General features: G+C 42.2%; 1 protein-coding gene across 1 annotated transcript in view; it reads right to left on the reverse strand.

The window, feature by feature from the left end:
- The window catches only part of LOC119741459, a 59,424-nt gene that overhangs the window by 38,122 nt on the left and 7,152 nt on the right, over positions 1 to 14,150 (reverse strand). Inside the window, exon 2 of the mRNA XM_038217214.1 lies at positions 7,583 to 7,909. Coding sequence (XP_038073142.1) covers positions 7,583 to 7,909 — 327 coding nt within the window. The remainder of the gene's footprint in view (positions 1 to 7,582; positions 7,910 to 14,150) is intronic.

Raw genomic sequence — 14,150 nt, forward strand, 5'->3', positions numbered from 1 at the left:
TGATTAAAAACACGAGATTGCCCTGGTTAAAAATAAGGGGGAAAAAAAAAATGTGTCGTGTTAACGAGATTTCAATTTACTAATTTAACCTGACACAAATGGGTAGATGTGTGAGGAGGGGTGGATAAGAATATTATGAGATAAGACAGAATAAGGGCTAATCTGATTGCACTAAAAACACACTACAGCACGATTATAAAAACAGCATTATCTAGTATAATTCTTGTTAAAATGTGAAACTGCACTGGGTAAAAATGAAAGGTTGTGTCGTGTTGTACGAGAATTCAATTGACGGATTCTACCTGACCTGTTTTGTACTATGAACGAATGGAGTGGGTGAGTATTGTCTTGCATAATGGTTCTCAGTTTGGATTCAAGAGCATTGTGGTACATTGATTGAATGTCCAGAACATCAACACCAATGACCCTGCTGGCAATTTTAGTGATCCTTTTCAACTTGTTCGAATTCACAACAGTCAAACCATTAAACCAGGCGATACAACAAAAAGACATAACGGACTGTATGACACTCTGATAAAAAAGCAACATAATATCACGATTAACATGAAATAATTTCAATTTCCGCAGGAAAAAGAGCCGTTGACTAGCCTTGGCACATAACTTAAGAGTATTCACATTCCAATTCAATTTACTATCAATGTACGTCCCAAGGTACTTATACTCTGTCACAATTTGGATTTCATCACCACTAATAACAACAGGTTTGATGACATTCTGATTTTTCCTAAAATCAAAAACAATTTCTTGCGTCTTCTGCGTGTTCAATATTAGGAAGTTATCTTTGCACCAATTACAGAACTTAACAATTTCGTTCCTGTATCCAGTCTCATTGTCATGACTAATCAACCCTGTCAGTGAGGTGTCATCTGCATATTTTATCATAGGACACATAGGGTCTTCACTTCTGAGGTCACTAGTGTAAAGAGTAAAAAGCACTGGGGACAAAACGCACCCCTGTGGAGCCCCTGTATTACTATGAACAACATTAGACAGGGAATTCATGAAACGCACCCTTTGCGTTCTGCTTGTCAAAAAATCACCGATCCACATAATCAAACAGGGGTTCACATTCATCCCTCTCAGTTTGCCAGTCAGAACATGGGGTTGGATCAGATTGAAGGCCGAAGAAAAATCCACAAATAATGTTCTAGCATACGTCCTTGGTTGATCAAGATGGCTATAGACGCTATGCAATAGTGTAATGATAGCATCTTCGACACTACGTTTAGCTCTATAGGCAAACTGTAAGGGATCAATGTAGGCACCTGTTTGACTGACAAGAATATCCTTTACAATGCGTTCAAAACACTTCATTACTATTGACGTAAGTGCTACAGGCCTATAATCATTGAGTACTGATGGCTTAGGCTTTTTAGGCACTGGAATCAAAGTTGATGATTTCCACAGTTTAGGAATTTGACAGGTATCCAAAGACCACTGAAAGAGGTCACAAAAAACTGATGAAAGTTCTTTATAACAATGTTTAAGAACTCTGCCAGAGAGTCCATCTGGTCCTGTAGATTTACAAACTTTTACCCGTTTAAGAGTAATTTCAACAACAGTAGCATCCAGTTTTATGAAGTCATTACTACAAACCTGGCTCTCAAGGGTCTTACGACCTTCTTCGTGAAGGGCTCTAAAGTCCAGTCTGTCAAACCGAGCATAAAAGTCACTTAGATCTTCTATGAATGATGGTACGTCGCAAGGTGGTACTACAGATTGACTATTCTTCCCTGACCCTGTGATAGATCTCATGCCCTGCCATGCTTCCTTAGGATTCCCGGCACGGAACTGATCTTCCACTCTCTTGCCGTACTTCTTCTTGCTTGAACGAATCGCTTGAGAGAGTTCGTTTTGGATCCTCCGTCTATCTGATGAGTTGCCGTTTTTAAAAGTCTGTTGTTTTTCCCTCAAGAGGTTCCGGATCTCCTTGTTTACCCAGGGCTTACTGTTCGGATATGTTTTCACTTCCTTGACAGGTACCAGCATGTCTTCACAAAACTTGATGTAATCAGTGACAACATCAGCAGCTGCATCAAGTGTGTTTGACTCAGTAAAAATGTTCCAATCTGTACATTCAAAACATGCACGAAGAGCCTGCACACTGTCGTCAGTCCATTTCTTGATGCGAGTCACCCTTGGTTTCTCCCGTTTCAGTTTCTGTTTGTATTCCGGTACTAAATGCACCATGCAATGATCAGAAGAGCCCAAGCCCGCTTTTCCATAAGCTTTGTAACCATTTTTGACATTTCCGTAACATTTGTCCAATGTCCGATCACCTCTAGTAGATATGTTGACATATTGATAGTAATGAGGCAGTACATTTTTCAGGTCGCAACTGTTAAAATCTCCAAGGATCAAGTTCACAGAGTCAGGCGACTGTGATTCAAGTTGCTGAACTATCCCGTGGATTTTAGCTGCTGCAATATCTGTATTTGCTGAAGGTGGAATATACACCATGGTGATGAATATTTGTGTAAATTCCCTTGGCAGGTAAAACGGTCTGACACTGACGGTAATCAGCTCAATATCTGGAGAGCAGAATCGATTTCTAACTGTTAGGTTATTACACCAACGCTTGTTGACGTAAATACAGACTCCTCCGCCGGCTGATTTTCCGGACTCCGTTGTTCTGTCCATTCTTTCACAAATGAATCCATCGATGTCAGTGTTATTGCTTGTATCAGTATCTTTGTACCATGTTTCACTGAAACACATTAAACAGCTTTCACGATATTCATAGCGGTATTTTGCACAGGCTTGCAATTCATCCAGTTTATTCCGTAAAGATCGACAGTTACCTGTGATGATTGAAGGTAAAGGTGGGCTATGTTTCCGCCGTCGAAGTCGTACTCGTACGCCTCCCTTTTTTCCCCGCTTGCGACCTTTGTAGTGGCTTTTCATACAGCCGGCACAGTCTTCAGGTATGTCGGAATTCGGTGGTGTGATAACCTGTGACCTGAGCTTTAACAAAGCATCCCGGCTGTACACAATAGGCAATGGCCGTACACTGGAGAGACTGCCAGTTCCATCCCATGGTTGTGTAAAAACACTACGAAATACACCACAAGTAAGAAACACGACGACACATTTCCACACTAAAACTGAGCTTGAAGCCATACCACAACACTTGGTAGCACGAAACACACCAAAAGTAACATAAAACGGGAAAAAAACGTAAAACTTCAACAGACAATTTTGCAGAGACGAGTGGTCGCCACGGTGCAGCGCCCTCTAATCACGGATGCCTTGCACTCAATGTGGCCGAGAAGAGGGACAACAGGCAAAATGTCAACCGACAGACAACGATGAAGTAAAGAAAACAGAAACACCGTCGGCGGTATCTCACTCGAGAGTGGTGACCGCACAACCGACCCTGAGTTCAGAAGAGTTACGGAAGGCGCAGCTGGAGGAAGAAGACCTCAGATGGGTGATAAAAGCAAAAAAAGAACATCAGCGAAAACCTGACTGGGCGGATTTGTCTGCGTTGTCGTCCAGGGCGAAGACTTATAGGCGCCACCGGGGCCAACTTGAAGTCCGCTTTGGTGTTCTCTGCCGGAAATGGGAGACGGACGACGGGTGCGAGTCGAGATGGCTCACGGTGCTACTAGCGAAATACCAAGACGAAATGGTAAATCAACTACATGGCAACAGATCTGGAGGACACTTGGGCGTTAGGAAAACCTTGGCTAAAGTTAAGGTGAGATTCTAATGGGCTGGAATTTCGGCAGACGTTCGGTCCATCCTCAGGCGAGTAATGTCTGCGCCCGTAAGAAATCACCAACAAAGACCGGAAGAGCTCCCCTGCAGCAAAAGATGGTTGGAGCACCTATGGAAAGGGTCGCCTTGGACGTACTTGGACCTTTACCGGTTACCGAGAGAGGAAACAAGTATATACTGGTGGTGGGCGATTACCTGAGTAAGTGGACAGAAGCCTACCCGATCCCGGACCAAACGGCAAAAACAGTAGCCGATAAATTCGTGAAAGAGTTTGTGGGCCGGTATGGTGTGCCTCAGGTTCGACACTCCGACATAGGTCGTAATTTTGAGTCCCAGGTCTTCGCGGAATGTGTCGCCTACTTGGCATTGACAAAACGCGAACGACGCCGTACAATCCGAAGAGTGATGGGATGATTGAGCGATTCAATCGTACATTGCTCACAATGGTTTCTATGATGATAGAGCCCCACAGACGACAGCGAGATTGGGATGAAAAGATTCCACTGGCAATGTTTGCCTATCGTGCCTCACCACAGGAGTCAACAGGTGAATCACCTAATATGCTGATGCTCGGACCGAGGTGCGCCTTCCCATCGACTTGGCTGTTGAACAACCCCGTGACGACCAACAAGAGGTTGAAAGCGAAGAGACTGACTATGCGCAACAACTGAGGGAGCAGTTCAGACTCGCGCACGGTAGGGCACGTGAGTGTCTGAAGCGGAGCGCCAGAAGGCAGAAGACTCATTACGACAGACGATCTGTGAAGTATAACTTGGTGGCTGGAGATTTCGTGTGGCTGCACAATCCGGCAAAGAGGAAAGGCTTGTCGCCTAAATTGCAGTGCCGATGGGAGGGTCCGTATCTCATCGTGCACAAGCTGTCCGATGTCATCTTCCGGATTCAACGTAAAACGGGAGGAAAGATGAAAGTTGTGCATCGGGACTGCTTGAAGTCCTACATAGGAAATCCCCTCATCTCATGGATTGAGAACACAACAGAGGTTAATGCAGACATACTCAGCCAACAGCAGGAAACCAGCGTTGCAGCACAAGCGGAAGACAATTCCAGCGGGCAAATAGAGACGCCTACGACAGGGAGCCGAATTCCAAACCCAACTGGCCGTCATTTCACCCCCAGAGTGTCACCAGAGGGCAATCACCCTACCCAGGAGACACCACCGATTGTGATTCCAAGTCCCAAAACCCCATTGAGGCCTGAAAAATCGGAAGGGTAAACATGCCATACTTGGACCCCATTACCGCGTCAAAATCCCCCAGGCATCGCAAGGTGCCCCAGAGATATCGCTAGATGTGAAAGATTGTTGTGAGAGCGAGAGAAGGTAAAACACACATTAATGAAATGCACCACTTTTGCATTTTCCCTACAGAGTCTGTACATACTCGCCATGGGCCGAGACAGTCAAGAGAAGTCCAGAGATGAGGTGGACCAGGACCACACTAGGTGCCCCAAGTGCCACGTGAGACTTCACAAAAGAAGCCTAGAACGCCACCTAATTACCGATCATGGGCCGCGATTGTACTACTGGTGTAGGCGCTGCGCCCACAAGAACAATTGCCGAGACAATTTGAAGGCGCACTACCGCGACTGTCACCCCGACCGCGTGGAAGAGGGCGATAAAAGAGACCCGCGAAGACAGACGCCGAAGGGAAAGCAATGCCGAATCGAAGGACAAGGCCACATCAGACAAGAAATGCAAGTATGAACAGGCAGAGGACTTTCCCAGTAAAGATTGTGGCAAGGCTACGAAGAAGGCGAAGACTCCACAAAGCACGGTATCGAAGGCGCCAGCTCACGATGTACAGCCAAAGCTAGGCGAGGCTACGAAGAAGGCTAATACTCCACCTACCACGGTATCGAAGGCGCCAGCTGACGAAGTAGGGCCAAAGCTAGGCGAGGCGACGCTTCACCCATTGGAAACAGTGTCCTCAGGCGAGCATGGAGAGCCTGCAGGGCAGGGCTCTTTCCAGCCAGAGTTTGATGCGGGACCGCTCCTAGCAAGTGAGGACATCCTCGAGATAGCGGTTTCACCTACCTTATCCTACCATGCTGTGGGACAGCATGCCGGAGGAAAATACGCCTGAGCCACAGACAGGAGGGAAACCTTTGAGCCTGGTCCGGCAACTGCAGCAGGGCCCCGATGATGTCGAGTCGATGTGTAGCACTGCCACTAAACCAGAGGAGCCGATACGGCAACCAGGAGAGGTACCCCTTGGGAAGTTCTTTGACGGGCAAGTCGTGAGGATCACCGAGAAGGAGAAGACAGATACTTACCTTGGTGAGATGCGTACCCTGCACGATTCTGCATCCCGTCACTACGAAGTAGTCGTACTGAGAGAAGCAAGTGAGCCTCTATATAATCAGCGCTGCGATTGATTATCCGCTAGCGAGTTAACCCAGAAGAGGGACCCACCGGGCTGCCTTGTTGGTGAGTTAACTGACCAGAAAGAGTTAGAATAAGCAGCGAACATTGTGTCCACGTTAGAGTTAGCGATAGACGCCTATTTAGGAGTCGCCTGTTAAGGCGCACACAATAAAACACCATTGTTAACTTATGAAAAGAGGACTGTGACTTAATCATTGTCTCCTATGAGTTATTGAGCCTAATAGGGTGAGAGTGATTGAGTGAGAGTATCTCTGGTCCACTGCAATGCCTGGGGGTAAACTTCCTCCAAACGAAGTAACGTCCCGGGTTTCCCGGTAACCGCTCATCGGGAAAGCCTAATCCTGTCAGCGTCCGTCCGGCGGCATCTCCCGGCTGGTGGCAGGGACGAAGGGTCGGCGGACTGTTACATCATTATTGCTTTCATACCACTTGCCAAGTTGTACCATATTATCACAGTGTACCCAATTTATTTTCTCATAAATGTTTCCAACCATAATAACAAATGAATCAATATTATCCAAAGTTCTTTGAATGACACATTTTTCACATAAAAAATACTGTATGCTTCATGACTTCACTTATCAACAGAAAATTTCAAAAAATTGCAATTACAACACTCGTTATTGAAGCGATTCTCACAAGCGATTTCCCATGGTGTCCCATGGTGTCTATCCCATTGTGTTCAATTGGTGAAAATCCACAAAAGTTTCCCATGGTCAGCATAAAAAAATAGAATTCTTGATAACCTCTATGAACACAAGGGAAAATGTTTTAATTGAATTCAAATTTACTTGCGAATAAATAAATAAATTAAAGAAAGGCTTGCCTATAGCTTGGGAGTGCAATTGGGTCTATAATGGTTCCCATGGCATATATGCATGTTCTCCAGTATAACCCGGCGTACATAGTGCACCTATGTGTCTAAAATCCCCATGATGTACGTTCCCATGGTGTCCATACCCAGGGTGTTCCCATGGTGACATAACATCTCCATGGTGTTCCCATGGCGTCCATAAGATCCCCATGGTGTTCCCATGGTGTCCATAAAATCCCCATGGTGTTCCCATGGTGTCCATAAATTCCCTATGGTGTTCCCATGGTGTTCATAAATTCCACATGGTGTTCCCATGATGTCCATTAATCCCCATGGTGTTCCCATGTTGTCTATGCAATATCCATGGTGTTCCCATGGGTTTCCCATGATGAGCATAAAATCTCCCATGGTGATCATTTTAACTTACATGGTGTTCTTGATGACCCCATGTGTTTTCCATGGGGTCCCATGGGAATACCTAATGGGAATCCCATGGGATGCTCATGGGACATTTCTGTAAGGGCAAAGATGACACTGTGCTGGCCCTCTGTGACCAGCAACATTCTTGCAGGAAATGCCGCATATTCCGGTCCCTATACACTTTTTGTTTATGTACAACTCACCCGTCTGGCAGAGAACGCCGGCATCTAGCGCATGACCTGCCATGAAAATACCCCAACCTTCAAAGGCGCAGTCAGTTAGGCGATGTTCATTCCCCAAGCAGCCGACATCGGTAATCAGGATGGTGCCGGTCCCCTCACCGAAGTAAGCGCTACCAACCGATGAGTTGTGGCCGTAGAAGCCAAGCTGTCGACACACCACGCTAGCGTCTCGGGAATCCCAACCCTCGCTGTTAACGGTTCCCCATTGGCCATTGAAGAGGATCTCAACGCGTCCTTCGTTATCGGTCGCACCGTCGACAAGCCGAATTGGGTAATCATCGTGATCATCTGTTTTGCAATTGCGAAAAATTTAGAAACAAAATGAAACTAAATTGATCCCATGCGTATAATTATTATCAAACGGACACGTTTTGTAAGTGGGTCATTCCATGTCAGACCAACGCACTTTTTTACCTCATGTCTTCCGATTTTAATAAAAATTGCTGTGCTTGTAGGTCCTAATTAGCAATGAATACACACCAATTTTTAGCCCGATCCGACCTATTATGTGGTCAGGGCAGAAGCCACAAAAAATTGGCATTTTTAGAGTAAAATACCACCCTTTTAGTATAAATATGTCCAAACTATGGCAATTTTCATCGAATATATGTGAATTTGGTATTAAAATAATGAGGATTGCATGCTCAAATCACTTCTTTTGTCAAAATTAAATTTTGTGAAAAGTAGGTCACATGACCTTTAATATAATATCGTGACCTTTGACCCAATTTTTGTAATAATGTATCATTCCGAAAATCAACGAAATAAAAATAACTTGCTAGAGCATGTCTTTTTCTATCAGAATCTACTAAAAATCATTTGGGGTCTTCAAAATTTACAACTTTAAGACTACTTTTGTACAGTTGGTAGGTTACAAAGAGTCAATTTATAGACTTTACATAAGAAATACACCAACACAACTTACTATTCTGTTTCTTAAGTTACTAAAATATATCTTGGTTTGTGAATTTCTCATTCTGAGTGCTGATGAGGTCTAACCAGACTCATTGTGTAAATTGTCAGCAGTGGCGCACCCAGGATTTGGCTTTTGGTGGGGGGGGGGGGGGTCATACATCGTTTTTTGTACAAATTTCTGTAAAAGATTGGACCAACAAAACCTAGCCTAAAATCAAACAAACAAATTGACAATGTTGGGGGTGACTGGGTTCAAGCCCCCCCCCCCCCCCCTCCTGGGTGCCACTGATAATTAGTTATCCCACGAGCGCGCTTGGAATATGAAATAATGCAATGCTGCTGTGACCCATATGCCACTCGATGCACTACATAAATTCCGTGTTCCACGAGTGCAAGTGGGATTTATAACCAATTTATCTTCAAGCAAACTTTATATAAAATGCGTACACGCGGTGAAGATGTACGTGCATACATGTAGTGTATTGGTATAGGAAATAACACAACATATGTACACGTACATTTTTAATATCTGGGGTGCAATATAGCTGTGCAATATTATATAAAATCACACAGTTGTTGCTATAGATGGACTAATCAGGGTCTAGGATTTGTTTGTTTGAAGATAATACTTAATATTACAATCAAAGTTACCTTTACTCATTCATTACTGTGCTTCTTGAACTTTAATGACTCTCACAGACTTGGCATTTTGTTCCTTTAAGATGAATTTCACCTGGACGTGAGTCCACTGTACTGGGTGAAGGCCTGGTTACTGTTAGTGGTTAGCACACTTCCGAGTCCAGATATTCTGATTAGACAGTTTCTTTGGAATCAGAAGGTAGAATTTGTTTTTCCTGGCTTTGTACTTTATACATAAAAATCTAGATTAATTTCAGTAACTTAAGAAACAGAATAGTAAAGTTGTGTTGGTGTATTTCTTATGTAAAGTCTATAAATTGACTCATTTGTAACCTACCAACTGTACAAAAGTAGTCATAAAGTTGTAAATTGTGAAGACCCCAACTGATTTTTAGTAGATTCTGATAGAGGAAGACATGCTCTAACAAGTTATTTTCATTTCGTTGATTTTCGGAATGATACATTATTACAAAAATTGGGTCAAAGGTCACGATAGCATATTAAAGGTCACGTGACCTACTTTTCACAAAATTTAATTTTGACAAAAGAAGTGATTTCAGCATGCAATCCTCATTATTTTAATACCAAATTCACATATATTCGATGAAAATTGCCATAGTTTGGACATATTGATACCAAAAGGGTGGTATTTTACTCTAAAAATGCCATTTTTTTGTGGCTTCTGCCCTGACCACATAATAGGTCGGATCGGGCTAAAAATTGGTGTGTATTCATTGCTAATTAGGACCTACAAGCACAGCAATTTTTATTAAAATCGGAAGACATGAGGTAAAAAAGTGCGTTGGTCTTACATGGAATGACCCAAGTGCAGTATATTGATGAACTCGTAAGCATCATTACTTTGGCACGCCCTCCCTTGTGATTAATTGTTTGTGTTGATTTGAAGAAATCCTTATTTTGATAGCGGTGCTTTGTTATTTCCACTACATCTTTCAAACAAAAGAATACAGTTTTGCTTTTTTTCTTCAACGTGTTTTCTCCGATGTTTTGTTATTTCTTGCAATATAAATGTGTACTGAGGTCGTATCTTTATTTCCCGGTTCGTTTATTTCTGTTACTTTTTATTTATTTTAAAAACAGACATATTGCTGATATTTGAGCACATACGCCTATATCGATAGTTAGCGATTGGAATGAGCCGAAAGTGTTGGATGAAGAGGCAACTAGTTTCTGCCAGCTAAATTTGGTATTTTTTAGAGGGACCCTGACTACTTTAGAAATAAAAATTACCCAGAGTCACTTTAATTGGGACAACATGTTCAAATGATGTCATCCAAATGACCGCGCTTATGCAATTAATTGTGACCCAACCCAACAAAATGAGGCATAAGTCATCAGAGCTACCATTGCGTTACTAGCCTCTTAACTTTATGTCCTCTGTTTATATTCATAAAACTGACACCCCTTTATAATTTCATGTTATTAGAACACCAGTATGGTTCATATCTCCAAAATCAAAAGGTAAAGATAACCATTTTTATAAATCATGTTAACATCCCATAAGTGAAAAAGGTACTTAAGAATCATGTCGCAGGATTTGATCACATAAACAAGTAGACCAGTATATTTCCATTTTCTTTAGTCCTCGTGCCTTTTCTGGGAATTAAAAAGTTCTAAGAGCTGAGTTTAATACTTTGGAAATTTCAATCGACTATGGGTCAAAATGAAAGCACAAAGGAATCCTACGCAAAACGTTAAGTGATGCCACACCTATCACACATGTTTATAGGAGCATTCATTATTTATAGTACTAGTGCAGAGCCCGTTGAAAATGTGCCTGTTTAAAAGGAGCACATTGCTTGGCCGCTGGTATTGGTTGCTTGCAGCGTTTTTGAGACCTGCTCATGCAAACGCACACGATTCAATGGTGTTGTATAGGTTTTCCCGGCTATTTTAACACTTGTATCGCACGAATTCCATATATCGATACTTTAATTTCGTCCCCGAATATCGCCAAGCTCATTTCTCAATTTGAATTTCAAAAAGCCACCGCTAGATTTCATTTAAGGTTCAGTATAATTCAAACTGTTAGTATTCCGATTCGTCCAAAATCTTTGAAATTCGTCTCGTGAAGCCATCGGCGTTGAATTGAAAAAGCAAATTCGTTCTTTAATCATTCGTTTTAATGTTCTTGTCGTTACATTTCGTCTCTGGTGACTTAAAACGTTACGATTAAAAATGTGCCCAATCTTTGGACTTGTTTGCGCATTAATTAAATTTTAATTTTTAACAAATATTTCCTTATAAATGAAAGTATAGCTGTAAGTTTTGAGTTTTCTTTGACAATTTACATTAAAAACCCCAATATGCTCTTTGCTAAGCATATGAAAATTAAGCATTAAGATCAAACACCTTCGTAATGTTGCTCTTTGATGCATGTATGAATAAAACAACAGAAATAAGGTATGTCTATCAAAGAACAAACATTAAGAAGGTGTTTGACTTTAATGCTTAGTGTCTAAAACATACGTAACGTGCATATTGTGAAATGTTTATTCCTTACTCAAATGTTAATTGTGAAACACAGAAATAAAAATTCATATCTTACAGCTAACTACTTTTAGTTATATAAGGAAATATATGTTGAATTATCATTGTTTTATACACATAATTCTTCAAATAAGTCTAAATATTGGGCGCATTTTCTTATCGTATACGATTTAAGTCAACAGAGACGAAATGTAACGACAAGAACATTAAAACGAATGACAAAAATTCAATGTCAATTCAACGCCGATGGCTTCACGAGACGAATTTCAAAGATTTTGGACGCATCGGAATGCGAACAATTTGAATTATACTGAACCTTAAATGAAATCTAGTGGTGGCTTTCTGAAATTCAAATTAAGAAGTGAGCTTGGTGATGATCGGGGACGAAATTAAAGTATCGATATAGGGAATTCGCGTGATACAAGTGTTAAAATAGCCGGGAAAACCTATATTAACAGGTTGAACACACACTGAATGTTGAACGCACACTTTTTGTTACCTTTTTGTTACACAAAGATTCCTCGAATTACAGTACTGAAAACATGAGGAACAAAAGTGTGCCATTGTGTATTGACCCATTTATAATGATGGAATAGCCCCCCCCCCCGTAAAGTACCCATTGTTGATAATGGAATAGCCCCCCCCCCCCGAAAGTCAGCTCTATGCCAACCTCGTCCCCAGTGCTTACTTTATTTCCAAAACGGTGCAGTACGTGTTTTTGCGATCATTCGTCCACGCCTTCTCGAAAATATTAATTTCCTTTCCAATTTGTTAATATGAATATGAAATGTGATACTGCATATTGTTTTGTTAAGATCGTAACAGTTTAATTGAATAAAAATAGTGTTTTCGTAACTCACGCCATGCTCGCGCTGCAACGAATTGACTCTGTTTTTACCCCAGACACCGCATACAAAAACAAACGCTAATGTAACGCACATGCAGGCACCAGACTATTCCTCATTTGCATCCGTGTTCAAAAATCTTGCACATGCAAATGATCCAATACCAGGGTGAGAGAGCAGGTAGTGATGGGCGCGTACTGCTCGACACCCTGGGTACGAGATGAGTACAAGGTGATAGGCAGATAATAAATACAATTAATAGAGATGCGGAATCCATAAGAAGCTTAGCTTGTGGGTATGGACCCCGATAATTAGCATGATCATACATACAAATGGATTATAAACACAACAAACATGAAAGAAACAAAACAATGGGGATGGAAGGCAAAAACCGGAATAAATGGAAATAAATTACCAGTAGTCTGGTTCCCAGACCAAAAGATTCTGACTATTCCTGATGAATCTTAGGTCCGGTATTGGTCAAGGCGCTAAATGTTAGTCATCCCGGCCGTGGCGCGTAAACGATATCCTCGCTAGGGCCATGCATTATGCAGTGCATTAAACATACAGCGCAAACAGCCACCTCATGCGGCCACCATTTCTATGCAAATTAGTTGGACCCAATATCGCGCCTTGGTTCAATCGTCGGCAAAAGCTTATGTTTTTCTTTATTTTGCGCTGGATTTCTAGCGCACGACCTCGTATGCGAATACAGATAAGTGTAAGCGGGGCTAATATGTGGAGTGTCCAATCACACCTTGGTAAATCCGGATGTCATCAAATTGTTTGCAGCTAGCTATTCGTCTTTTGCGGACGTGACAGGAACAACAGTTTTTGTGCATTGGTGCCGTGTGCAGAGACACATAACGTGTACGTGTACATGTATGGATTATGTACGGTGCCACGTTTTACTAAGCAAGTTTCCCCGCAACGATCGACCAATAAGAAAACGACATTTAAGGTCAGCTAAGGCTTTAAAGCTATAGTCCATCATTTGCAGCCATCCGAAAAGTAACTGGTGTAATTATTGTTGAAAAACAAACTTGGTTGAAAGATAGTAAGGGAACTAAACTCCCTGTGAAATTATTCCTTCTGGGAAGCTGTCATTTTGAAGTAATCAACGAAAGAAGGCATTTCCAACGGTGATTCTTAAGAAGCACCAGTGTTGTAGTCGAGGCCCCAACCTCCGAGACCGAGGCCAAGGCCGAGGCCACAACCTTCGAGGCCAAGGCCGAAGCCGAGGCCACAACCGCCGAGGCCGAGGCCACCACCTCCGAGGCCAAGGCCGAGGCCGAGGCCAGCTATCAAAACACGTAATAAAATATAATCAATAAAACCAGTCTAAGATTATGTTGGAGTTTTAACATCTTTTTAGTTGAATTCACTGAGTTTTGGAGTGCCTGGCCTTACAGCTTGCAATGGGTTTCCTCTTGTAGGGAGTTCGGCGAATTTTATCTTTTAAAGAAAGAAATCTCAAGTTTTGTATCACTGAAAGCAAATTACACAACAAAATCAATGGCGTTTGAATCAGGCTCATAGGTGTTTGCCCTTTGGAGATACAACAATTTAAACGGCCAAATTTTGAGTTTCTATTCTGTAAGATTTACATTATTTACTTT

Source organism: Patiria miniata, unplaced genomic scaffold (genome assembly GCF_015706575.1).
Source record: "Patiria miniata isolate m_02_andy unplaced genomic scaffold, ASM1570657v1 HiC_scaffold_5, whole genome shotgun sequence".
Taxonomy (NCBI): domain Eukaryota; kingdom Metazoa; phylum Echinodermata; class Asteroidea; order Valvatida; family Asterinidae; genus Patiria; species Patiria miniata.